At 44.4% G+C, this 27205-nt stretch overlaps 1 protein-coding gene across 2 annotated transcripts; it reads left to right on the top strand.

Annotated features, from left to right (window-relative positions):
- Window positions 1–258: 258 nt before the first annotated feature.
- OTULINL (OTU deubiquitinase with linear linkage specificity like) lies at window positions 259–26974 on the top strand. 2 transcript variants are annotated; one of them, XM_032992016.2, is made up of 8 exons: window positions 259–447; window positions 15501–15660; window positions 15769–15800; window positions 15908–15999; window positions 19836–19985; window positions 20768–20896; window positions 23557–23829; window positions 24974–26974. In XM_032992016.2, the coding sequence occupies exons 1-8, from the start codon at window positions 351–353 to the stop codon at window positions 25151–25153; spliced, it is 1113 nt and encodes a 370-aa protein (XP_032847907.1). In that variant the 5' UTR covers window positions 259–350; the 3' UTR covers window positions 25154–26974. The 2 variants fall into 2 exon arrangements, with proteins under 2 accessions (XP_032847907.1, XP_042662664.1); XM_042806730.1 differs by lacking the exon at window positions 259–447 and adding an exon at window positions 3604–3654.
- Window positions 26975–27205: the final 231 nt, after the last annotated feature.

Here is a 27205-nt window from a genome sequence, read left to right as displayed (position 1 = left end):
AGAAATGGAGGGAGGTAGCAACGTAACCTCTATAAATAGATGAGTTATGCTGGGGGGGGTGTGTGTGTGTTTTTGTTTTAATTTGGGGGTTGTAGTTTGTTTTTTGGTGTTTTTTTTTTTCGTTGTTTTGTTTTTTTTTTTTTTTTTTTTGTGTGGCTTGGATATGGAGAAGCACGCACAGCCTGTGTGCGACTTTGAAAACTTTAACGGAAATGAAACAGGAAGCCGGATCCTTTCACAGCTTGCTGATCTGTGAAGAGGAGCTGAGTCTGTAGACACTCATTTGCTACTCCTGGCAAAAGAAGTCAGGGGAGAGAAATCCAGCTGGGTGGGGATACTCTGGAGAGGAGATGCAGAGGCGACACGACAGCAAGGCAAGTAAGAGCAGAGACCTGTTCACTGAGCAAGAAAAACGAAGCAGAAATAACCACTCAAAGAGAAGCATCGGTAAGTTCATAGAGCTCTGCTTTAAATCTTGGCATCTCACCAAGCTGGTGATCAGCTACAGGAAGCTCCTGCGCTGCAGATCACAGCTGCACGGGCACTACTTTCACCTATGGGCTGGGCTATCCCTGACCTTGGTCAGAGTAATAAACGGTGATCAACAGGGAAATGGTTCCTGACTGTTAATAATGGACTTGAAAAACGGAAGGGTGAAGCTCTCGCCAGTTCTGCACCTAGGCTTCCTACTCTGGCTGGCTTGGATGCTGTTGCCTTTCTCTCAGCAGACCCTTTTCACACTCCTTTTGAATTTTTGATGATCTTTGGGCTGTGGTTATAATCCTGCCGCTCACCTGCCGACGGGAGCGAGAACACGGCAGCCGCTTCCGCTACTGATTTGTGGGTTTAAACGGAGATGGTTAAAATGTCTTCGCAACTGCTTAGCATGCCTTCCAGTATAAGCTTTTGCTGTAATCGTTATGCAGTCTTGTGTGGGTACAAGCCGAGGGAGGTAGCCACGGTCATGCCTGCAGCTTGGAGATGCCGTGACCTACACAAAGACCTGGAGGTTCATGTTCTGGGCATGTTTGTAACGCTTCCCTAAAGGAAGGAAGTATCGTAACTCTCCCTAAGGGGTAGAAGTTTGCCATCAGCACATAGCCTTTCTTGGATCTCGCAAAGGTGTACAAAATGCCATGACCAGAGAGTCTGGAGGAAGGGAATCAAACTTAAGCTGCTTCCAGCCTGAGCTCCCTGGAGCTCTCCCCTTGTCCCCATGGAGCTGCTGCCTCCTCGGAGGCAAAGCAGGGGAGGCATGACTTCTGCAGAAACATGTCGAATGCAGACTCTAAGTAAGGCCTTTTCTAGCTCACTACATTGTTTTCCAAGATATTTTGGGGAAGTTCACCCTTTCTGAAGCTTCCTGAACCCTTGCAGCAGCACGTTTTCACTTCTGCACCGCCCGCCGCAGAAACTGCCTTCCAGCCAGCTGCTATTCCCCTTTTTGCAGTTGATCCTGGCTCAGACCTAGACCTTGCTTGCTCTCTTTAGGATAATCCTTGCTCATATTCAGCTGCCAGGAACGGCATACCCAGACCGGTCCAGCACAGAGCGCGGGAGGCCTGTGTGGTACCTGGCTCAGTCTCAGCATCGCTGTCTGCATCCCAGGCCACGGAGGGGCTTGCGGAGGAGGGAGGTGGGTAGAGGCTGTCCTTTCTCAGCGACTTGCTAGGGGGGAGAGACCACATCCCCCTGCCGAAGCCCACAAATGGGAAAAGGTAGTAGAGAGCTCTCCCTACGTGGCTCAGGGAAGAAGCCCAGAAAGAGCTTAAGGAGGACAAAAAGGACGATGTTAGTTAAAAAAAAAAAAAAAAAAAAAAATACCTCTGGAGGTTTCAAGTAAGTGATCTCTGCTTGACCGGTTGCCACAGGGTTTATTCTCAGAAAAGGCATGCAAAGAGGTGCGTAGGCTATTCTCTGGATTGCACTGACGTGCTGAATACACGGCCCAAGAAGAGAGCAGAGAGCCGGGAAGTGGGAAAGACTCACTGCTACGGGGGGGTTGATCTGCAGTGTTTGTACTGTGCGTGTTTCATCTCTCTTCTCTGAGTCAGCAACTAGATAAACATTAACTCTCAGGCCTGTCTGCACAAAGAAATCACCTGTTAAATCCTAAAATCTTAATTCGGGTTAGAGAGAGCAGAAAGAGGCAAATTTGGATTTGGCTGGAACGCTGAACCATCCGGCAGTACCATCACTGGCCTGGTCCAGGTGAGAAGGAAGCTGGAAGGGGAAGCTGGAGCCTGGGAGAGGTGCAGGCAAGCCGTGGCTCAGAAACAAATCCCAGGTGGATGCCGTGCGAGCTAGATCCCAACAGCATCTCTCAGCTGCACCTCCTGAGACACAGCTACCTTAAACCACAGACTCCACGTCCAAATGGCGAGTGCCAGTTAGCTGGTGCCCCAGAGAGGCATAGAGATGGCACTTAAACCATTTTATTTTATTTTTTTTTTCCCCCAGATTTTTTTTTTTTTTTTTTTGATGGAGCAGCGCAGTCCTACACAACTGACAGCTCTAAGTCAACTATTTACTTTTGCTATTTTGAGCTGGTTTTTAAGTCTAGATTTTCTTTTACTTAGATAAGTGTGTTCGTGGCTTTCTGTGAGTGCACATAATTGAGAGCTTGGCACATCTATACTTAACAGGTTTTATCTCTTTTGTTCCTTGCCCAGATTAGTTGAGATGGATGGAGAAACAATTCATGTCAGACAGTACAAGTCTCTCCACTGTTTCATGAAAAGTGCAGAAAAAGTGTTGAATTTCTGTCTCCTACCCTTTTATATCTTATAATATTTTAGAAAAAAAAACCTCAAAAAACCAAACAAACAGAAAAAGGCACCAAACAAAAAAAACAACTCTGGAAGTTTGTCCTAGCTCTGTACTGGAGCAAACTACTCGTGACTTTCTAAAAGATTTAAGTCTGCGTCACTTGTTCAGACCATTTCAACTCCTTTCTGGTTTTCCTGCAAAGTCCCTAGGGAGATGGAAGAAAATTTTTCTTTAATGTGTAACCAGGAAAGAAATTACACCGGTCTATGCAAATTCTCTACGCGCAGTGGGGACAAATTACACCTAAAAGGGAAGCTACCGGGCCAGGGTGAATTTCTTTCTGGCTGAATGCACTCCATCTTCTTACAGAGTGAATCGGTGAGGAAATTCAGCGTTTAATGATAGGGAAGAAAAGCACCAACTCGGAAGTCACTGAGCTTCACGGCTGCGTTTCGGGCAGATGCTGATGGCGTCGGTCTCCGCGAAGGGAAATTTGGCTCTAAAATGCACAATAACGGAGCGTGACACCCAAGCGCAGGCTGTGTCTGACTGATGGGGGGAGCTGCCGGGGAAAGGGAGAATTAATTCGGCTCGTTCTTTACCAGGCACCCGAGGGAGGGGTGACAAGGGCCCCCCCCCCCCCGCTGCCCGCCTCCCCCCCGCGGTGACGCCCCGGCCGCTGCTACCGCCCCGCAAAACGGAAAGACAACCCCCCCCACGCCCCCCCCACACCCCCTCCCCGGCCACAGCCGCACCCCCGGGGGTGGGGTGGGGGGGGTGTGGGGCGGCCCCGCGGGATCCCCGCCCCGGGCGGAGCCGCGTCGCGCCCGTGGACGGGGTTTGATCCCCCGGGGAGGAGGCGCCGGCGGGGAGCGGCGGCGGGGGGTGAGGCGCGGCGGGGGGGTGGCTGGTAGGGGCCACGCGTGTCGCGGCGGGGGCTGGGGTGTAGTTCTTTGGTTTGGTTTTCTTTTCCTTTTTTTTTTTTTTTTTTTTTTTTTAATTTTTTAAAATTTATTTTATTTTCCACTCTTTCGCGGTCGTTTTCCCCCAGGTAGTAAATACCCGAAAAGCTGCTCCAAAGATCCCCGCGGCGGGACTGCGTGGGGCGCAGCCCCCCACGCCCCCACCCCCCCCAACTCCTTCGGGGCGCAGAGGTGGGAGCGGACCTGCCGTGGGGCCGGGGGTGCGCGGCACGGCAGCGACTCTTGGGGGGGGGGGGGGGGGTGCGTGTTGGAAGGGTCTCCTGCCGGGGGGCTCTGCGTGTTTGGCGTGGGTCGGGGTTCACTCGGGAACGGGTGGACCCGGGTGCGCTGCGCTCCCGGTTCTAACGCAGGTCGTGGTTTTAAAACAACAGCGACGCGTGCTATTTCCACGTCAGGTGTGCCTTTGGGGTTTTGCATTTTTTCTTTTTTTGGGGGGGTGGGAGGTTTGGTTTGAGTTTGTTTTTTTGGGGTTTTTTTGTTGGTTTTTGTTTGTTTGCCTTTTGTTTTTTTTTTTGTTTGTTTGTTTGTTTGCTTGCTTGTTTTTTGGTTTTTTTTTTGTTTGTTTGCTTGTTTTTTTTTTTTTTTTTTTTATATCTGAATGCAAATGTTGGAGGCCGGCATCTATTCGCATCGGAAAGGTGAAGGTTTAGGAAAAAGGGGATCAGAAACAAGCATGTAATTCGGCAAGACTCGAGGAGATGGACATGCACCCCTTCTGATCTACTTGCCGGTTGCTCGTAGCTCTCTGTGCTGTGTGTGCATCTCAGGTCACTGTCAAGGGGTGTTTTAGACCGAAGATACCTTGCCCTAACAGTTTGCATCTCTGCTTTGGTGGTTCCTGGTCCGGCTCTCATTTTGGACTGCCTTTCATACTAACCAACTGGTTTGCTTTTCAGAGGAGCTGTACAAATTGTATCCGGCCTTCGTTTTGTGCAGTGGAGAAAGAACCAGATTTCTGTGGTGTTTAGTAAGTGTGTTTTAAGCTAGTGTGGTACTAGCGGCTCTGCTGCTCGTATGTGCAAGTACGGTTATTCCCACTTCCGTCCTTTGGTCCACTCCAGTTTCAGCAAGTGATGAAACAAAGAGGTAAAGCGTGTGAAACAGGAAGAAATGACCTATTTTGGTTTTAAGGCTCAGAAAACTTCTTTGTAGTCACTGCAGTTTGCTCCTTTAGCATCTAATTTCTTTATTACTTGACAAATAATTCCATTGGAAATGGAAGGGGACACCGTACAGTGAGAGGAGAAGCTGCCATTTTGCAGATCTGTACAAAATATACTACCAGGTGAAGGGTGTTACAGTTGATTTTCAAGGGCAAAAGCAGCATTCAAATGCTGGTTGGCATACTAAATGTAGGTGCTTTTGTGGATAAGCATCTGCATTTAGATTTGTAATTCTGATCTAATTTTTTAATTTCTGAGAGGTTTTGCCACTGGAATATAAGTTTTTTCATTTTAACGTTTTGGATCAGGTTGCTTGACTGTTTGGTGTGGCTTTCCTGTTCAGCATAGGACTGTCTGTCCACCTTGTTTCTTAGATACAGCTTCCAGGTTAAAGCCCCACATCCTACCTACCAAAGATAGAACAACAAACATTAAAAGGTTTTTCAGTAACGTCTGCAGTTTTTCTTGAGCGTAATGTATGAAAATGCTTGGCCTTGCATGACTACCCAGGCAAATGAGTTTGAAATTTCAGAAATTCCTCCTGACCCTGCGCACGTGGGAGTCACAGTGCTAAACTATACTAGGGGAGATGAGTGTGGTTATAATTCAGTTGTTTTGAGAACACAAGGGAGTAACCAGTGCTCGGGAGTCAAAAGGTTGTATACGTATGCTGCTTTCATTACAGTTGCATAACTAAATTAGTGGGTGTGATTAGAACGGCATTGAGTTTACCTTAAGGAGCGTCTTCATTTTCTTTTGGTTTAGGCTGTGAAATTATTTTTCAAGAAAATTACCGTTGGGCCACCTTAGTCCTATTCTAATAACAGTTTTATTCAGGCATTCTGACTGCTAAAGGAGTTACAGTACTTCCTCAAAGTCAAACGCGAATCTGGGTTGCTGGCTGACACCTCACCCTGCCCTGTTTGCTGCTTTGAGGGAATTTGGGAAGGCAGGGCGGGCGCACAGCGCCCTTTCTGCACTCCTGGGTTGAGAGAGCTGGCGGTGCCTGCACGTGGCACCAAGGGGGAGCTTTGCCCGGGGTTCCCAGCGTGGCAAACGCCGGTTCCTCTGGGCTTGGTTGCAGAGCTGGGGACCAGACATGAAAATGTTGCGCCTTCCAGAAAGACAGAGAAATAGCTGTTTAGTAACTAAAATGCCAGTGGTTCAGGAGCAAAAACAAGATATTAGGACTCGTGGACTTCGGCCACAGCAATGTAAATGTGGTCAATGACAGCTTTAAGAGCTGAGTTTGTAGCTAGGGATCTTGTACCTACTTCCGAGGTGCTAGAGAGAGTTTAGTTTGTATATTGCAAAATTTGCTTTGATGGAAAGGCTGTTTTTTTTCCCCATGAACAGTATAATGGTTGTTGCTTGATCATATCAAACCACGTCAAAGTTTTGCCCCAGCAGAAGTGAGGGGAAAAAAAGGAGATAAGGGTGTTACTGTCCGCTTTTTGAGAAGGCTTCAGTGAAGGCAAACATGTTGCAAAATACTCCAAAACTGCTGCAGGATGCCGAAAAATTTCTCAGAAAATTCATGAAGTCAGCAGCTTTTAGTTTCTTTTCAGCCTCAATTTGTCTTCGTAGCGTCTTCTTATTTTTTCACTGCTGACGAGTGATACTGTACATTTTTGGCACCCTGAGGATCCAGACCCCAGTGCTGAAGTTTCTCCGTAGCCTGTGTGGAGGTGCTGGAAGCTCCTGACAGAGAAACACGGCGTGTCTCTAGCTCCCGTCCCCATGTCACTGGCAGGGACAGATGCCACACCACGCACCCCCCGTGCAGAGGGATGGGGCTAGCAAGGCAACTTGTGTTGCCCAGACATTTCTTTCAACAGACATTTCTCTGAGGAGAAGGCTGTGGACTGAGCAGAAGAGTTGTGTTGTCTTATTTGACCATCTATGTGGTCTTGGGCAAGACCCCATCTCCGATTTGTCATTCGTAATATGTTGCTGAGGTTTTTCCAGAGTTTTTGAGTGCTTAGCACTTACGTTGCCAGGGTGAGGTGATCGTGTTGGGTGAATGGTGCTGAGAGAGTGGGAAACGTGTACCTTAGCGTCAGCCTAGTGCCTTGATACGACGTGGTGTGCGTGGGGCTTTGCCCGTCATCGAGTCTGCCCCGACATCTGTGCGGTGAAGAGGCATCACGGCAAGGTGCTTGGCACTGCCCCCCCGCCCCGTCAGCGGCCACCGGGGAAACGCCTGCAAGTTTTTCATTGACGAGCTTGTGCAAAATCAATCTTCCTGCAAACTTAAATCTTCATTTCAGGTCTGTCTATGTGACGAAGAGACATCCCGGTGGTTTCCCCCGTATTTTTTTTTTTTTTATTTTTTATTTTTTTTTCCTCCTCTGAGCACAGCTCCGGGCCGTGCGGGAGCGACCTGCAGACGTGTTCGCCGCCCTTCAGTTCTGGTTTCATTTTGTGTCACTTCCTGCACGTGAATTTCAGCTCTGACATGCGTGCCAGAGGCTGAGGCCTTAAAAATAAGGGATTTCATATCATTGTAGCTCTTTAAAAATGACACAGCCACGTTTCAAGGTTAGAAACGGTCCAGTACTCTCTCTTTAATTTACTTAGTTTACAAGTAAAAGTAAGTTGTGCCTCTGCCAAGTGCCAGTCTCTCAAGAAGAGCTCGATACGTCGGGTCACACTTAAACATATTTTGCATAATTTGTATTTTATGTAGACCTTGCCACATAACTGTCCAGTTTTTAGGCAGTTTTTCCAAATGCAGAGGTGTCAGGGAACCGTGGTCTCCTGGTCCCCGTGACTGATGTCTGGAGCACTTGACTTGAAGCTTCTCTTGGCATCCAAATACCTGTAACAATACCAAATGTGCATTAGCAATAGTAATCATGTATTTTTACAAGAAGAGAGCTTCCACACAGAATACTCTGGGTTCTTGAATCACATTTTTGTGAAACGTTTGTACCAGCTATCACTTTGGTATTATACTGAGTGATAGTAACTGAAATTTAAATTACCTTGATGCAGTAAGTTTTACCTTTTAACATGCCTTTTTTGCCTAAGTTTTTTAGCAAGAAGTGCCTGGTAATGCGCTCTCAAAAAAAAAAAAAAAATGCACAGGACTGCTATGTGCGTGAACTAATTAAGAAATACCAGTTGGAAACCGTTGCCCTTTAAAAGATGAAGAGAGAGTAGGGTTTAAACAACCCCAGCTACTTCCATACAAATAGCATTAGTTCTGCAGAATAAAGTTGAAGTTTTGAATTTCATCAGGCTGGAGGTTGAGAGGTAGGGAGAAAGAGACGCAAGACCAATTTCTGGAATTTGCAAAATATCAAAGCCATCACTCTGAATGCTTTCTGTTGCCCTTCTGCTTCTAATCTGTCTTGGAAAGAGGAAGAGAGACAAGGAAAATGTCCAAGAAAACAAATAACACAGCTGGAATAACCTCTGCGCATAACTAGTGGGAAAGCACAGGCTTTGTGATCGGCTGCGCCACTGGGAGATGTGAATTATTTGTGATTATTAGTCATAAATTATATGTGATTATTGATCCGTATGAAAAATACACCGATTTGCACGGCCTGCACGCGGAGACTGGTGTGCTTTGGGAGAGGGCTCTGCTCCGCAGGCAGACATAACGTCTGCATCGTGAGCGTGCAGGGCTGGGAATGGTGAGCGACGTGGGCGCAGCCTGGTCAGAGGGGGCTGGTTTTCGGAGCAGGGGCTTTACCTGACGGCAGGTTTACGCGTCACCTGTAAGAATAAACAGCCGTGACTAGTACTGCTTAGACAGTAAACGAGCTCAGACGAGTTGATTTTTTTTTTTTCTGTTTGTCATGGGTTACTTGATGCTGCTGTTTTCCCGGCTATCGCTTGGGATAGCTGTTTATTGATGGGTTGAAACTTAAAATTCCTTGGGCTGTCCTCCAGCGGGTGCCTGCCAAGCTGACTGGCATTTCTTGCTGCTTTCTCCTCTGGGCTACAGCACTTCAGCAAAGGGTGCCTCAAGGTGTCAAGCCGCTGGTTAGGAATGACCCATCGGGTGATGCCGAGGGGCTGGGGTGTCACCCAGGGCTGTCCAAGGGGGGGGTTTTCTCCCAGGAGCGCTGCCGGTGGAGCCTGACAAGCAGCTTGTTTTCCTCTGTGCTGATCACACTGCGATCTTTCCCGTGGGGGTTTCCGTTGACATTCCCTCTCCCTCCATCCAGGTGCCTTTCACCCTTCCTCGCGTGCAGCCTGGGGGGGGGGGGGGGGGGGGCCTCCCCGCTTTGCCCCTTGCATCCCTCCTCCAGTGCTGGCGTGGTGTGGTGGCCACTGCTGCGGGTCGTGCCCGAGTCGCAGAGCCCACCAGTCCTTTCCTTTGGGGCGATGTGCTTGAGGAGGTCTTGCTCTTCTGGGGGGGGGGGGGGGTGGAGGTGACCCTGGAGCCTGCACTGCTGGGGGGGGGGGGGTGTCAGGCAGGGCCGGGGGTGCTTCCCGTGCTGGGGAGCCCCGAGAAGGGGCTCTGGAGAGACCTGGGGGGGATGCTGCTGTGGTACCACCCAGCCTCCGCAGCCCCTAGTGACTGCACGTCCTTGGAGGGTTGGGCTGGATGTATGCAAGTCTTGGGCTGTCTAGCAAACAAGATTTAAAAACAGGAGGAGGGAAATAATTCTCATGGCTAAGTGAGGCTTCACCTGTTTTTCCCCATAACCAAAGCTTCAGTTGTCTAGACAAATCAACAGAAAAACCCAAGGTATTTATACCAATTAGCCTATCAGCTAAACTTAAGCATAGGATGTTCAGGGGGAAAATACTTCTTTACTCTCTCAGTTTGGATTTGGCACAGCAAAAAAAAAAAAAAAAATATAAAAGGCATTTTGAGAGTTGCGTTTGCAAATGGATAAACCAGAAACAAACTTGGATGGCATTAGGGATGGCTCAACATGCAACTCAGCAGCAGGCGTAATAATCCGTAGAGTGGGCTTCCTTCAAATAATAGATTTAGTGCATTTACATAAGTTCAGTTTGAAGTGTACAAGCATTAAGTAGTTGTTCGGAATGAGGATGGATTTTTTTCCCACATAAAAAAATAAAATCATCACAGTAACAGAAATTTCAGAGGCTCCTTCTTTAAAAGGAGGTTATTTTATTTTTTTATTATTTTTTACACATACTTAGGAATAAGATCTTCGGAGACACTTGTTTTTTATGGCATGAGATGCTTTTCACCTATTGCTCTGGACTGTAAATTCTCTGAAGGCATCTCTCATGTTTTTTCTTACGTAAATGGAAGTGTAGCTGAGCTTTAATCATCTGAAGGTCCTGGATGAAGCTCCCTGTACCTTAAAAAGGAAGCTGAATTATACAGGAGATCAAGAACTGAACTTTCCTTTTGTTCTTGTAGGCATTTGAAGAGAGGGAAATGGTACATGTAGGCTAGGGCATGTGTTAATATCTTGATTATATAGATGAAATTGGTTTTGTAAAGGTAACTGACAGGGTAAACTTCAGATAATCATGCAGTAGGTAAGAATGCATTATGCTTGTTGCTGCAGAGTAGGAATAAGCAAGTGTTGCGACTGGGTAGGTGTGTTAACAGCAGGATTGGGTCCTCTTGGTGATCAGGGAGTCCGAAGAAGGCTGCCAGCCTTTCTGCTCTATTTTTTCCTGAAAGATCTTTGCGGAAAGAGGACAAGGGCTGAGAGAGCACTTGGGACTCCTACACAGGAGAGCTGTGTAAATAAAGCCTTTCATGCAAGTGATGGGCCTCAGTGCTACTGAAACTATTCCGTTTTCCAGGTAATTACGTGATTCTAGTTATGGTTTTGGGGGGTGGGATCTTGTTTTGCTGTTTTTTGGAGTAGAAGTTGAGATCTGTTCAGAAGACATGGTCGAACTTTTTATAAGTCACTGATGATTACCATCTTTGCCTGTAAATGAGTCTCTTTTTCTTACAGCAAGTAGAGATCCTCATCTCCAGTTGTTTGTTAGAACAGGTGAAGTTTTTTTTTAACAAGTTGACGTTGCTTTGCTCTGTAAAGGAAGGGGTTTGTACTGAAATAGTTACTGAATTAAGCAGTGTTTCCCACATATCTTGGTGTGTGTTTGATCTGTTTTCAGTAGTTTTTCATTTTTTTTGGTGCGGCGCTGATAATAAACTGGGAAATCAAAGACCTCTCAATCACTTGGCACTACTTACAAAGGCACATTTCTTTCTTCTAAATTGTTATGGGGTATAATCTATTGTAGGTGTTGAATTCGTATAAATAATAGTTTTTTGTCTGTCACCCTCTTGGCTCAGTCAGGTGAAGTGTATGTGTGCATGTGTGCATCATCACGCTGATGCCTGCTCTATGAGGATAAATTTGCTTGTTTTCCCTTAAAAGAAGGACTTAGCCTGTTTTATAACATACCTCGGTACTGATACTGTGTAGTCTGGAAAAAAAGTGATGTGCAGCTGTGAAAAGAGCTCTGCGGGCACACAGTGAATGCGGGCAGGCTTGGACCTCCACGCCAAGCCTTGCGTCCCCTCAGTTGAGAGGTCTCTCTTCCTGGCTCTGCATCCAAGAGAGGAGGAGAAGGAGGGGTACAGGTGGGCAGCAGAAGGGTTGGAACAGAGGGATCCCCAGTTCTGTCTCCCTCTTTGAAGGAGGGGATACCTGCTTTTCCGGAACTAGGAACATATTCTTGTGTGATGGGAGTATGAAACTCGGCTACTTTATGGTAACAAGTACTGTCCCGCTTTCAGTACCAAAAGGACTGTGAAGAGGAATTTCCTGAACAGAAGTCACGCAGTCAGATTTTAATTTTGGAAGACGCTGTTATCTTCCTGATGGGCTTGTTACAAGGGAGGAAAAAAGTAAGAGGGTGAATGTACCATCAGACATGCTGGAATGAATATTGGATTGCACTTCAGTGCTGCCTGCTAGTTCCCAAGCTGATCTCTTACATTTTGCATTTCATCAGTTATGCATTTTAAGGTGACAGCCTCAGAAATGTTGTGAGGGAGTCAAATGTGGAGCTAATCCTTTAGAGACTCTTGAGTTACTTGTGAAAGAAGCAGATGTTGCAGATGTCTCTTACTCATCTTTTTTCTGGCCTTTGTTTTTCTTTCCTTTCTTTCCTTTCTTTCCTTTCTTTCCTTTCTTCTTTCCTTTCTTTCCTTTCTTTCCTTTCTTTCCTTTCTTTCCTTTCTTCCCTTTCTTCCCTTTCTTCTCTTTCTTCCCTTTCTTCCCTTTCTTCCCTTTCTTCCCTTTCTTCCCTTTCTTCCCTTTCTTCCCTTTCTTTCCTTTCTTTCCTTTCTTTCTTTTTTTAGTTCTGTGTGTGTCTCTTGCTGACTTTGTGGGGTGGTAAAAGCTTAAGGTTTGGCACCAGCAGGAAGTTGATGTGGCATGAAAAGCAAACACAGTATACTACTCGCATTGTAAGACAAACACTGCTATCAGCTCCTATTTCAGTGCCGTTCAACCTCTGTTCATCTGAATTTCTGCTAGGACCTGTGTGGGAAGTCCCAGGGCCCTATTCCCTGCCGTGGGAGAAGAGTCAGGCCTCCCTGGGCTCATGGTGATGCTCGTGCCAGTCTTCAGAAAAATGTGAGCCCAGCAGCTGGTCACAGCACCAACGGGTTGTCACTGTCTCCTGAAGAACAGGATGAATTGTGTCCATATCCCAGAGAATGGATTGGGTTTAAAAATACGTGGGTTTACTCTACTCCCTCCACCAGTATGTTATTAATTTAATTGCTCTTTAGTTTCTGAAGAATTTTGGAGGGGGCAGGGAGGGGGTGGAAAGATCTATTTTAAACTGTCCTCGTCTTTAATTCATGTCTTGTTCGTGGTAGAGTTTTACCAGCAGCACTTTGTGATCCAGCTGCCACTTCTAAATGTCATTTACTTGAATAAAAAAATGTAATTACATTTTTAAGTGTGATGTAAGCACTGAAAGTAGCAACTGAATCACAAAGTGCTGTTTAAGCAGCAGCTTTCCCATGAAAAGAGGGAAAGTTTGTGAAGTTTGGGGTATGCTGTAATACAAGTGTAGCAAAAATAGTCAAAGCACTTGTTTGCAGGTTTTCCCATCTCCCATTTAGCTTTTTGTTGGGGAAATATCTGCTTATAAATACCCCATATTAAATAAAAACAGATGAACGGTATTTGGTTATCTCATGTTCTCTGACATAGATCTGTGGTTTTGGTTGAAATCAGTAAGCCAGTGCTTCCCAGCACTCCTTGAGAAACAGTTGCTTATGCACCTGTTAACCATGTGCCTTGAAACCAGGGGGTTGTTGGACTCCAATAGTTTTTTTTCAGCGTTAATACCATCAAAAGCTTTCTCAAATGATTGCTTGATTCAGCTTAAAAGGTGCTGAAGACCTCTCATCTTTTTGCCTGTAAAAGGGATAAAGGAAGAAATTTTGCTTTCATGTGTATTTCTGGTACTCCATAAAGCAAAATATGTCATTGTACGATGGAACAGCTCTCACTTTCTATAGCCTCAGTTTGCTCAAAATCAAGAATGACCACACAGTCATTTTCAGTAATGAAAATCTGCTGCATCTTCCTTTTGATACTGTATGTTTAAATTGCTGTTGATGAATTTCAGTTGAATCATCATTGGTTTTTGTACAACAGCATGACAGTGTAAATCCAAAATACCCACCGATCCATGGGCTGAACAACATTTGTAAGCCTTCAGCCCTAGTTAGCAGAAGGTTCAGTTATTTACAGTCTACTGAGGCTTTTTTTTTCAATGCTGATGCCTTTATCGTAAAGAAGAGAGAGAAAAAATTGCAGTGGGTTGATTCTGCCAGGACTGTCGTCTGTCACTGATTCTCAGTTGTTGTTCTGTAGGTAGCAATTTGGGTGAGCAATTACTGAGAATGTGCCCTTTGGTGTCCATCAGCAGTAAGTGTGTGTGTGTGTGTGTGTGTGTGCTGTAAGTGGGAGTGTCCCATTGCTTCCATGAGCTATGCCATTTTCAAACCTTTCAGCTGATGTTTTGCTGTCTGTTACTTGGCATCACTTCCTGCAGCTTCTGATTTTTCGTCTTTTTGGTCGTACGTGACTACGTGTCTTGCTTTATCCTACTCAGCGTGTGCAGGTGTCACCCCTGGTCGTGCCAGGTACGCACACGTTGGCGCAGCCTACGAGTAGAAGCTGACAGAAGACCTGCCTGCCGTCTTGTATGTTCACAGCATGTGGATTTTGAGTAAATGGGAACTAGCACCCCCAAAGCTTTTCCGATTACCTCTTTAAAGTTTATTAACACCTTTTCATTTACAGGTCTTAACCTGCCTTTTGGTCACAGGAGAGATGAGGTCTGGGCCTTGCCTCTGGACAGCTTGCTTATGACATCCTGTAACAAAACTTCAAACAACGTAAAGTTGGAAAAGGCCAAATATCAGCAGTGCTCTGTATAAGTGCAACAGTGCTTGTAGAAATGTATACATGGCTGTTTATCTCGTTGCCACGGCTGGGATTCATACGTAACTCTTCAACAGGGTAGTTGTCTACGGTGCATGGGCTTAACTTGCTTGGAAAACTTAAGCCCCTCTTAAATTTCCTGTTAAAGCCAGGAGGGACAGAAGTTCAGCTGACATAAAACTATGCTGAATGAGTAATTCCTTTTGTAGACTCTCTGGGGGCGGATTGTTTCAGCCTTCTCTGGGGATGCCTTTATAAAAATTTGAGTTCTTTTAAAGTTTTGTACTAAATCAATAAATAAGTTAATAATAGAGCAGCTGTTGATCATAATCTTTGGGACTTTCCTATACTCAGATTTCATCCAGAGGATAAATTTCTCACTTAGAGAAGGCAGATGCTGCCTTTCTCAACTATTCAGTCTCCAGGCCCTCTCTCAATTCTAGGTTTTCTTATCAACAAAAGACAACCAAAACCTTCCCTAACCCTGACTGTAATACCAGGAGAGCAGCACAAACGTGTCCTGGTTTATGTCTGTGAAGAGCGGTGAGAGTGCACCCTCTTTGTGATGATCTCCCGAGCTTTCTACCAAATTCCCAGGAAGAAGCTCTCTTCAGAGTTTGAAATTGACCCTAAACTTACTCAAATTGAGGCAGGAACATGCTTTTAACTCCCCGGGCAGTTGTATGATGCTTAGTCAACTAATACTGCCTTATGTGGCCCATTTCTAGACTACAACTCCCAGGAACCCCTGGTGTTAAAATCTTGACTTAGTGACAAAGTAATGATGGTAGAGGTCTCTGGATCAGCACATCCTAAAGGAAAAAAACAAACAAACAAAAAAAAACCAACCAACCAAACAAACAAACAAAATAAAACAAACGAAAACCCACAACTTTTTTTTGGTTATTGAACAGTTGCTTTGACATGAGTCTTCCTGTGACTCCATGTATCTAGCCTTCACTGTGTGGAGGAAATCTTGGTAATGTGAACCACCTGCACTCACAACCCTAGAAACTTGAAACAGTATATAAAGTGTATATACATTAAGTATATAAACATATACTCATCTTTAACATGCCGTGTTTTGTGTTGCATCTGGCGTGGTATTGGTCCTTGGATGATTTTTCTTTTTGTAAGAAAACAAATAGAAACAAGTATTGCAAAACAGTGACAACAGTTTTTCCTCTCTCTTTTTATCCCTATTTTAGGAAGGCATGAGGTCCAGTCCTGGACAACAGCCACCAAGCAATCCTTGTGTCTCATGTGGCAAAAAGTGAAAGTGCAGCTAATGCTAAGCATGTCTTTCCTCGTTGCTGTTTTTTGGTATTGCAGAAGGCTATACAGCTTTTTAGCACAGCTACTGAAACGGTAGGTCTTTATTATGCAGACTTTAATCTTCCACGGTGTTGCTTATTTTAGTAAATATTGACCTTTGGCAACTCCCCTTTGACGCCTGTTTTGTCATTTGTATTTCAGGTGGAGCAACTGCCTTCAAAGAAAACTCATAAGTAATCTTTTCGTTGCCATTCTGTATTCCTTAATACCCACCACCACTGCTACCCTTTAGATGCAGAGCAGCAGAAGAGAACTAACTTGTGAATTAATCTCGATTTAGGGAATCTCAGTGTGCTGACTGAAGTTGATCTCCTTGGTTACAGTGCGAGAGAATGGAAAGGAGAAACAAAGCAGGCCAAACACATGAGGGAGGTAAGAGTTAAATTTTAATCTCTGCATGAGCATGGGGGAGAAGAAATACCTGGGAAAGGAATAGCACTGCCGCAGCTACCAGAGCCTGCTACACCGGCTGTCCAAATGAAGAGCAAAAGGGACAGCGTGAACATGGGTCTAAATAAAGACTAGAGCAGAGCGGGTTAAAATGTAGATCAGGTTTTAGTCTTGCGTCTTCTCTGAATTCCCGCCCCATAGCATCAACGACCCGCGCAGCGGCTTTTAACGGGAAAAATCATCCCCAGTGCTACAGCCTGAACAACGTGGTCGTAGGTGCTGTCTCAGCATTTCATGGACAGTGTTCCCAACATCATCAGATAATCAGAAATATGGACCTGATGCTACCTTTGTCCCGTGCCGGTCTGAAATGCCACACCGTGAGGACATGAGCATATAATGTCACAGTTAGGCCAACCTAACCAAAGGTTGGCCGGGCCAACCTTTGATTTAAGGTAAAAACTCTCATTCCAGGGAGGAATGAAACAGCACACCCGTTTCTCTTCCAAGCCCCGAGGGCCCATGTGGCCGCCACCGGTGCTTGGCAGCCGCCGAGGCCTGTCCGTCTGTCCGCCCGCCTCGGCCGCGGCCGGGGGGGGCCGGCAGGGCAGCAGCTCACGTCTGACCCGGGCCGGGTTAGGAGGGGGCTCAGCGGGCGAGGAGATGGCGTGCTGGGGGGTGGTCATCCCCCCCGCCCTCCCGCCGCGGCCGGCGGCACCGCCAGCGCCTGGCCCGCGCACGTCCGCGCCGCCATCTTCCCCTGCGCCAGGCCCTGCCGGCGGGACGCGCCGTGCCCGGCGGCTCCTGCCGCCTCCTCCCGCGCCCGGGTCGGGCTCACGAGCTCCTGACCTCGCCCTTAATGTCCTCGTCCTCCTCAGGAACCCCACGCAGCTGCTGAGGGGTGGCTGGAGACAGCCCTGGACTGCCTGGGGAGGTGGCAGCCCCCTGCTTGTGGGCATCAGATAATCCTCAGTGATGCTCTTTTCCAAGTTTTTTGAGTTTGTTTTGTTTTGTTTTGTTGTTGCTGTTCTATGGTTTTTATTCCTTTCCACATAAAGGTTTTTTTGTGGGTTTGGGGATTTTTTTCTCTTATTTTTCTTTTTTTTTTTTTTTTTTTTTTTTTCCATCTCGTACCTTAGAGTAGCTAGCTGTGACCATCTTAATAATCATATTTCTCCCTGGATTTTTATTTCTCTTACCTGGCATCCTTTCACCTGAAATAATTTCTCACGGCTTAGTACATTTTCTTCATAACCGTAAGTCAAGGTGACAGATTTGTGCTGCACCCAACTGGGCTTTGGATCAGCTGGACTCCTGAGCTGAGGACCTCCTAAATTCATGGTTCACTACTGCTAGAATACACTGTGTTCCGTCAACTCACTGACACGTTTTTCAGTTGTGTGCATGGTGTGTACATGCTTACACCTGTTAGGCAGAAATGGCAGCTGCTCTTCCCACAAAAGATGTATGTTCTTGCCGTGGGCTGTTGGCAGCTATATCTTGGTGGCCATCAATGGAGGCAGCATGGTAGAGGCAGTGGTTGAAGTTGGAGTAGCACTACGGTATCCTAACCTGTGACAGGGACAGCCCTCCAGGAGCAACACGTGTTTTATGGCACTCTGTTTCAACTCTGTTAAGCCTTAGTCACCAAGGTAGGCTCCAAGACAGCGTGCTGGATATTTACTTTTCCCATAAAGCTTCTAGATAAAGTAGCTATACCGATGGTAGATTCGTAGTATCTGTTAAAGCAAGCTTCAACTCAGATGCAGTCAGTCAGCTAACTGTGACATTATATGCTCATGTCCTCACGGTGTGGCATTTCAGACCGGCACGGGACAAAGGTAGCATCAGGTCCATATTTCTGATTATCTGATGATGTTGGGAACACTGTCCATGATATGCTGAGAGACCAAAAAGGCAGAGGGGGAAGGAGATGCAATAGTAATGAGAGACACCAACTAGCCATCTGCACTGGCAATAGCTGTGGGGTTGAAATTCAACGTAGTGCCAATGACTGTTTCATGGATCAGCTTTTCAGGGATCCTGTGGGAAAGGAAGCCTTGGTCCCAAGTACTGTACAGGATCTGCCTCAAAATGTTGCTTTCTAATTTCTGTTGTTGCTCTCTGGGACAGGAGACTGCACATACTTGTATTCAGCATCCTTGCAAGAACAACAAAGCAAAAAAAAAATTATTAAAATTGCGTTTACCTTCAGAAAGGGAAACTACATAAAAACAAGGAAGTGTGTTAAAAAGAAGCTAAAAGACTGCCATGAGACTTGAGTATTTATGGTCAGTGTATGTGACATATATATAGATTTAGGTCATGGTATTGGAATCACAGAACAAATGCATACCAAGAAGGACTTAAAAAAGAGTGAAAGGAAGCTGATAAGGCTAAACAGCAGCATAAGGGAGTTATGAAAAAAAAAAAAAAAAAAAAAAAGAAGATATTTTTCAAAAAGCTGGAGTTATGTCCAAATGATGAACAGAGAAAGGATATGACTTTGCCGCATTAAATGCAGGAACACAGCAATGCCAGAAGTGCCCAGAACAGACAACATGGCCAAAACTGATTTGGAGGAATGGGTAACAAAAGATAGCAAAACTTCTGATAAATTTGCAAACACATACAAGCCTTTCAGAAAATCCGTTGGCCTTCTAAATGATCAGAGCTGAAAAGGAGACTCCTTTATATAGAGCAGCCAGTGGATGGCTGGTTATATCAGGTAGAAGTTATCACATTAAGGAGCACATTTTAGAATGTCTCATAAGATCCTGAACCAGTCTAACCTGCTTGCTGTCCCCAGAAGGAACACTCCCTTGCTTGTCCTTTCTTTCCCTCTTTCTCCCCTAATTCTAGTTAAGCAGTCCCTCTCCCTCTTTTGTGCTGGCTCTTAATGTCTTGTGTTGAATGTGGTTTACCGAGATGGTGAGCTGATAGAGCAGGTCATCCTGAAGGAACCTTCTCTGAGCCACCTGAGCTTGCTGAAACAGCAGGAATCTTTCCCAGCAGGATCGATTCAGTAGGCTAACTGTCACAACCAATACAAAGAGTAGGGGAGGCTGTGCAGCTGAGAAGTGTGTTGGGATGGGGTAAGGAAGCAACAGAGGTGGAAGAAGACCAGGAGTTGAGACCATCTTCCTGCCCCCTTCATGAAGCAAACTGTAAGTCTGATGCAGCAGCCTGTGGAACTCTAGAGTCCTCTTTCCAATTCTCTGACAGTTTATTGCTCTGAATTTTCTCAACAAGGGCTCAGATGAGAGCCAGAGGTAATGCAGAGGAAATACAGGGAGTGTATAGCCGGAAGAAGGGCCATCCACATCAGCCCAGAGCTGCCAGATCTGCTAAGCCCCAGGTCACCGTTGCATGATGGATTCAGGTCAGTGCAAGGAGATGTTTTTGCCAAAAGGAGTTTTCTCCACATGCCGGTTCCTGCCATTTTGCTGCTCCATCCCATGCGTCAGCACAAGTTGTGAAGTGGTCAAGATTAAAGCTATTATGGCAAAGAAGTCTTCACTGACCTGCTCTGATTTGGTTGACCATGTGAATGTTTACGCTAGAAACAGTGCAGAGACAGCAGCTGAGTCACTGGGTTTGGAGAGAGTGCAGAATCACTCTTGAGGAGCAGTGCCAGTTTAAGGTGTTTACAAAACCCATGGTATTGGAACATTTTTGTGTATTTAAAACTTAAAAATACACTCTCTCATTCCCCTAGCTCCCTCTTATGAGCAGTTTGGAATTGGACTCGAATCAACATGGGTTTAGTCCAAGATTTAAAATTTTTATTGCTAAATTTTTTTTTGGTCTCTTTCTAGGCGTATGAAGAATTGTTTTGGAGCTGTCATATCAAGTACCTGCGACAAGTCAGGAGGGACAACTATTGTGTACTAAGAGCAGTGCTTTTTCAGATATTCAGCCAAGGCATTCCTTTTCCATCATGGATGAAGGAGAGGGATATAGTGAAGGTAAAATGAATTTCCTAAATGTGCATGATTCAGGTAACCTTGCACTGCAGAAGGAGGCTTTGTTCAAGTCAAAACTGATGTGTCTGCTATGGAAGTAGACAATCATCATCAGAATTTAAAGAGAAGTCTTTCATACTCTTTGAACTACTCTTAATTGAAAATTTGTCCCTGATCTAAACTTACCATTGTGAACATGAGTTTAAATGGTAAAAAAAAAAAACGGTGGATGGATAGATGTTACTGTCGCCCTGCTAGAGGTCAGTCTCTTAACACAAAAGGATATCTGAATCTTCCTCATCCACATCCATTCAAAGTCCAGTGGCTCGCTTGGGAGCTGGTGAGCACGTTGCTGGAAGAACAGGAATCCTGCCCTGGGCTCCAGGAGCTCGGCCGGGAGACAGTAGCAAGGAGTTGGGGAGCTATAGCTGCTGCCTGTGGGGGCACGTGTGCAAACGGGAAGGTGTCTGTAATCCTAAATTCCTCACTGAATGAGGATGTATCCAGCTTTTCACGATGTGGGTTATATATTTTGCTGAGAGCATATTTTCTTATTTTTTTGGCTGGTCCTGTTTGAAAAGTTTCTTAAGAACTTGGCAGCCACATGGAGCCTTCTTCTTAACATTTGAGTTGTTCTGAGGCCCTTTTTTTTGTTGTTGTTCGAATTGTACAACCAGAGGATAGAATCCCATCATAAATCAAAACGTTTGTAGACAAGTTTATATAACTTTATATTCTACTTCTTGTTATGGTTATGATTAGCCTTTTTTTCTTTCCCCCCCTAGCTCCCTGAAAAGCTTTTGTATTCTCAAGGTTGCAACTGGATCCAGCAATACAGTTTTGGGCCAGAAAGATACACAGGTCCCAATGCCTTTGGTAAATTGCGCAAGTGTATGGAGACATTAAAAACAAATGTGAGTATTTAGGAAACGGCTGGGAGGAATAAAAGCACTGAGAAATGGGTTGAGACAGGATTAGGGAACTGCTCCTGGTTACGTATTTCTGTGGCAGTGAGCCTCCCTCCCAGGTTCAGAGAGCTGAGCTGCTGGGAAGGCCATTACCTCTCCTGCAAGGGAATCCAGCTTTTGCGGATCCACTACTCTAAGTACTTGGGGTTCCCCTGCACGTCAGGGAGGTCATCCTCCCCACAGTTTTTACTATGTGGCTAGTTGCCCTTGCCATCAAGTGGGTTCTGCAGTATCTCATCATTTGGATTAAAAATAACACCATGCTGTGTAAGATTCTCCTGGATTCCCTCCCCAGATGGGAGGGAACAAACAAACAGTGCATTTTCTTCTCAAATTACTGTCTTTCCCTTGCTCCCATCTCCATGAAATGTTTTATTTATACACTTTAACTTCTCTCTGTAGGCCAAAGCGCTTGATTACAAAGACCTGTCAGCCTCACTGCCCTCTCTGCTCATCATAGTCAGATTGCCTGCATTCCCAACCATGAGTATAACTCTGATTTACATATTTAAAGCGTAGGGAGTCGTAGTAGCCCCAAAGCTTTCTGAAACCCTTTCCCCCACATCTTCCTCCTGCCCAGCCGCTGGTTTGTGTGCTCTCCTGGGTCACAGCCATCACGTGGATACTGGTGTTTGCTGAAGTCCAACATTTTGGCCAGTTAGGTTGAAATGCTTCTCTGAAGGCATCCGTAACCCAGTGTATCAGACATTAAACTGTCATTTTTAATTCTGCAGTGCACCATGGTTCTGGGTTGTCTTACCATAGCCACTACAGCTTGTTTTACTGGCTGACATTTAAGCTAGTTCCTTTTATGCCACCCTGTGTATACAAGCCACAACTCTGTCGTTTTAAATGCTATTATCAGTGATAGTAATTGTTACTTAAAGCAAAACAGCAAACCACAAATAGACTGATTTAGCTCTGGAAACAAACTACGAGTAATAAGAAGAGGGAATTAAAATAGAGATCTGGTCTTTGTCACTTCCCTGCACCCATGCTGTGCCACAGTGACAACTGCCTGTCTTCTTGACACATGCCTGGTGGTTCTTGTGTGCAGTTATCATTTTGTTCCGGTCACTCTTTGCATTTGCCAGTGTTGGGTTGTTTAGCTTTTACTTTTAATTTCTTTTAGTTCTTTTAAATTGATGTTAGTGCCTTAGTACAAAGCATTTAAACTGGATGTTTGTACAGGAAAAAATGTTTCAAGTCAGCACGGTGAACAAACCCATAACAAATTGTTGCAGAGCAGCTGTATGATGCATTATACTGTTACTGGGCATAAGGCCGGTCTCCCAACTTAATTTTATTTTTATAACAATGCTGTTTGGCCAGTGAGATGTATTTTTGCCTGTTTTCACTAACAGGGTTCTCTGCTGGCCTTTCCCAGCTCCATCATCATCTTGTGGACTGCTGCCTGCAGGTGCTGTTGTGCCTGGGCTGTGTTGCTTAATAGGCTCTTTACACTTAGGACAGGCTTTTCACTTAGGTAGTAGGGGCCCTCTAGCAAAGGGACATTAGTGGTTCATCCACTTGGTCTCATTTTTAACCTGTAAGGAAAGTCTTCAGGAATGCCTGAGGAGATGGTGGGATCTGTTTCTTCATGGTTAAGTTGGATTTATTGTATTTTTAGTTGAAATTCACAGTTTATGGCCACTTCAACATATAAATGATGCAAGCACAGAATTAACTGAAATTCATTTGAATCCCAGTCACTGGGATTCATCATCTCTTACTGTGGTCCCAAAAAACCTCAGTTCCAGATGACTCTTTTTAGCCACTGTGTTCAGGACTGAGTGCTTTCTAATTTCCTACCCAGTCCAACTTTGTCTCCTGGACAGCCCACTTTCTGGGTGTGAGCACTGGCTTTTGACCCCCCTAGGGCAAGAGAGAGCTCAGGAGCTCTTGTTATCATCTGTGAGAAGAACGAGAAATTCCTACCCCGTTCATGTCCCATGCAGGTCTTTGTCTCATCCCTTCTTGTGCGACCAACTTACCTTGACCACATGAAGCAGAACACACTAAAGACATACAGATGTGTACAGTTCATAATACCATTCTGGCTCGTCCACACACTTCTGAATTGGGCTCAGCATCTAAAGAATTCAAGCTAGGACAACTTTATGTAAAGGGTACTATAGAGGAGGATCACTGAACTTCGGAAGCTGGAGTCATCACTTAATCTAAACTGTGTTTATGGCTTAGTGTGTATGTCTGATGCACCCATACAGGTTTCCTCTAACTTTCTGAGGTCTTTTTTGTGGTTACGCTTCTTTCAGGCTCTTTGCTGACAGTGATACTTGGATTTTCTACAGTGGTGGTGGGTGGCTTTTATATAGGGGAATTACATTTGCTTCCTCATAGGCTATCATTAGCATCCAGATGCTTGGAGCTGTCTGTAGCAAATAGGTTCAGCTGGATAAATGGAAACTGAAATGTGTAAGGCTTCAAATTTCACTGCAGATCTGAAAGAGCCACCTGCTTATTTGCACCACCATTTGGCCACAATAATGGTATATCACAGGCTGGCAATTGTTTCTCATTTGGAATCTTTCATATTAAATAGAATTCTTAATGATTTGATTAATATTCTTCTGTGTGCTTTCCAGTGGACTGAAATAAGTGCTACTAAAGATCATGAAGAAAGAGGATACATGTGTAATACACTCTTTTCTGATGAGAGCAAGGAGCACAAACTCTATGAGGCTATAAAATTCATCATGCTCTACGAAGTTGTTGAAGCCTATGAGCAGATAAAGAACAGGGAAGAACCCCCACACAACCTTTTTAGCCTTCTCCTTGCTCGTGATTCTTCGTCCGACCCTTTGAGTTTCATGATGAATCATCTGAACTCCATAGGTGACTCTATTTGCCTAGACCAGGTAATGATATAAATGAAAAACAAATCACAAAATTTACTCCATCTCTGACGTGATTAGGTGAATAGATCAGAAATCATCTGTGGAAGTTCGCCCATTTTTATTCTTTGGGATGTGGAGAAGTGGGCTGAGGATAGTCATTTATCTTCAGGAAAAAACCTGTAGGAGAGTAAAAGGGCGTGGACAGTTTTCTCACTGGGCCAGAAATAAAGTCCTGCTGCAAACTATCAGTGAGACATAGACAAAGAGACAACAATACCTTCGATATGTAAAATAATTATAGATTATGCAGGTTTGACCTGTTGTTTTGGTTTTCCTATCTGTTCCACCATGCCAAACCCCTTATCACCACTCTACTTTTTTCCCCTTTCTTTGGTTCCCATTAAATCTCATGTCTGTTAAGAGTAGCCAATGAGAACTCTATTAACTGTTCACCTTTATATGTTAAGATAATTTTTTTCAATTTTATATTTAGTGAGGACTGTCACTCTGCAAATAGTTTCACTTTCCAATGGATGAAATTTTTATAAACAGTTTCAGTTATCAAGTCAACTGTTAAATGTTGCAGTCACCTTCAGCAGCAGTTCGACGATAACTGGACAAGTTCTGCTCTGTCTGGCTTTGCCCAAGGATATGAGCCTTTCCCAAAGCATTTTTCCAGATTAAGCAATCATTTGCAAGAAGTGTCAGTCTCAGATTCCCGTTCTCAAGTTTCATATACATGAAGTACAAGGAAATTTATTCCTTTTATATTTCCCTCATGTAGCAAGTGATCACAAGGTGGCAGGCTTCCCATTTTTCAAGGTGTATCAATCTTTTAATAATAGCTAGTCCCTTCTTGCTCCCCACTAAGCTGTGTGAGCTGGCTTTGGGAGCAGGTTAAGTATTGCATTAGGTGGAAGAGGGTTTTTTCCAAAGTGTCAGGCATTAACCAGAATGTCCTCTACGTGCAAAAGAGCGGTGAAAGGACTGTTGGAACATTGAGAATACCCTCAAAATTTTTGTTTTCTTACTCCACTTACAAAAGGGCCCCTTTTATTCCTTGTCTACTGTTTGGAAGCTTGGTGACTTGCCTTAACTTGGATTATCTTCAGTTTAATTTTCTAAGTCTAGAAATAAATGTCTTACAGACTTCTTTCATTTTCAGGTTGAACTGTTTCTTCTTGGATACTTACTTGAAGTAAAGATAAGGGTTTACAGACTGCATAGGTTTAATACTGAGGAATTTCAAGTAAACTATCCAGAAGAATACCGAAGGGAATGGAATGAGATTTCTCTCCTGACTGAGGACGACCGCTACTATCACATTCCCCTTTTCAGAACGTGAAGGACCAGTGACTTTTTTTCCTTTGTATAATATAGTGAGTGACCAGTTCCAGTGAATTAGGTCTCTAATCAGCAAGAGGAAGATTTTGAAAATGCTTGTTAATAATTACAAAATGATTCATGGGTTTATTGTGTAAACATTTTGCTTTCCCGTTGCAGCTTAATTCACGATCAGTCAGCCATAAAAAACATGAAATATATTGCTAGACTGTCTGGGGGGAAAAATGTCATATTTGAGGGCTGTCAGACAAAAAAGATTGGACTGCATGACAAAGGAGGCAAAAGTAATGCTGCGTTTTTCATTGCTACCCTAAGGGTTTACTCTGACATCTCTGGATGGGTTAAACTCAAGTTCCTAAAGCAATTGCTGCCTTTCTGTCATCTGTCTCTAGCTAGGAAGGATGAATCACAGGGGAAGCAACTCCTGGGGTCCCGCAGTTTATATTCCAGGCTATTAAACTTGCATTGACTTGGGGCTGCCTAGGAAGGGAGGATGCAAACTGGGGCCTCTGCGGAGCTGCTTCAAACCCCATCTGGCTTCCCCTGTTGCTGGAACACCTCCCTCCAGCGATGGGCAGAGCAGGCAGCTGCAGGCTGGGCTTACTTCAGACACATGAAATTAAGATGTCTGCACTCAGCGCTGAAGGTGGAGAAGTGTTACACGGGGGAAAAAACCCCCCCCACACAGACACAAGAATACTGTGCCAGATGAACAGATCTGCTTTGTAACTGAGGAAAGTACGTAAGCTTTCTCAAAGCTAAAAAGGGCAGTATTAATTAATAATAACATGCAATAGAGTTAGACTCAGTAGCTGCCTATGGTTTCTGTCAACTTGTGAATCCTTTAGGGGCTGATTTCAACATTACCTGCCAAGATTTCCGTTGCGTTTCATCTGAGAAGGCTGTGCACAGAATACATTCACAAACACTGCATTTTCAGAAAATACAAATTTTCTATGCATTATGTGGGTTCAGCAGTGTGTATACATGTTTTATCCTCTGTGTATATATTAATCTCATTGCATAAGATTGCTGTCTTTAGTTTAGAACTCAATGTTTCAAGAGGTCTGTCTGGAACAACTAAATGAGATGTACCTTACTACGAGGAACATTTTACCCAGTTCTTGTTTTCTAAAAGAATCAATTGTGTTTTGATTATTACAAAAATAAGGGACCTTGATTAGAAGAAATATTAAAATGATATAGCAGATCTAGCAAAGTATTTGTGAGAAGCATATAATCCCATTGGCATACAGTTGTACTGAAGAAAGCGAGATTTATTAAGAAACAAAGCCTCTCCTTTCCTTATCCTAGAGATACGGGAACAGGCAGGTTTTTTAAATCCTGCAGGAGAAAATACAAGCCAATAACAAAAATGTAAACAGAGCCTGCAGGAGCTAAAGCAGTTGCATGAGGTAACTAAATGGTAATGCTTGGTTACTTTGTGTAAAGGAAAGCAAAAAAAGGAAACCCTTACAGTCCTTATTTTTATGTATATGTATATATATTTATAAACACAAACACCTGAGTTCTGAATTGTAACAGTTTTGTTTCCTGAAAGTTTTTGAGTTTTGTTCAATTATTTGTAGCTTTTAATTAAGAAGGCTTGATACCTATAATAATTTAATCTCATCAAAACCTGCATATCAAATACTTTATTTATTAAAAGAAACTTTTTTTCACTGAATGAAATAATTTGCCTACTTAAGATTTGGTTCTCCTCTGCATGGGGGAGTGTTATAATGCCTGAGAGTAGGGTATTGCTGTCTGTTTTGCATCAACAGTAGCATTTGCAGCTATCAATAAACTTGTCTATATTTTATTCTTTTGGTACAAGCAGACATACCAAAAAAAAAAAAAAAGTATTTTTATAGTGGGCTTTTTAATGGTTTGCACGTTACTTATGATTAGGAATACAAAAGCATTACAGCTGAGAGTGTTAAATTGTCAAAGTGTATGTTTTTGTAATCTCAAACCTATTAATAGCAGGGGGTTAATGAAGATCTGACACAGACAGTGGAATTTATCTCACCAATCTGGATGTTTGCCTCTG

This window comes from Tyto alba, unplaced genomic scaffold, assembly GCF_018691265.1.
Source record: "Tyto alba isolate M040663 unplaced genomic scaffold, T.alba_DEE_v4.0 Super-Scaffold_48, whole genome shotgun sequence".
NCBI lineage: Eukaryota > Metazoa > Chordata > Aves > Strigiformes > Tytonidae > Tyto > Tyto alba.
The sequence above is the reverse complement of the archived record's forward strand: the minus strand, read 5'-3'. Positions and strand labels throughout refer to the sequence as shown.

Bases quoted from the DNA above. Each gene is read 5' to 3' on its own strand.
- OTULINL (XM_032992016.2), top strand. From the start codon at position 351: ATGCAGAGGCGACACGACAGCAAGGCAAGTAAGAGCAGAGACCTGTTC. The intron at 15,801-15,907 runs GTAATCTTTTCG...ATCTCGATTTAG, and splicing joins CCTTCAAAGAAAACTCATAA to GGAATCTCAGTGTGCTGACT. The intron at 16,000-19,835 runs GTAAGAGTTAAA...GTCTCTTTCTAG, and splicing joins AGGCCAAACACATGAGGGAG to GCGTATGAAGAATTGTTTTG.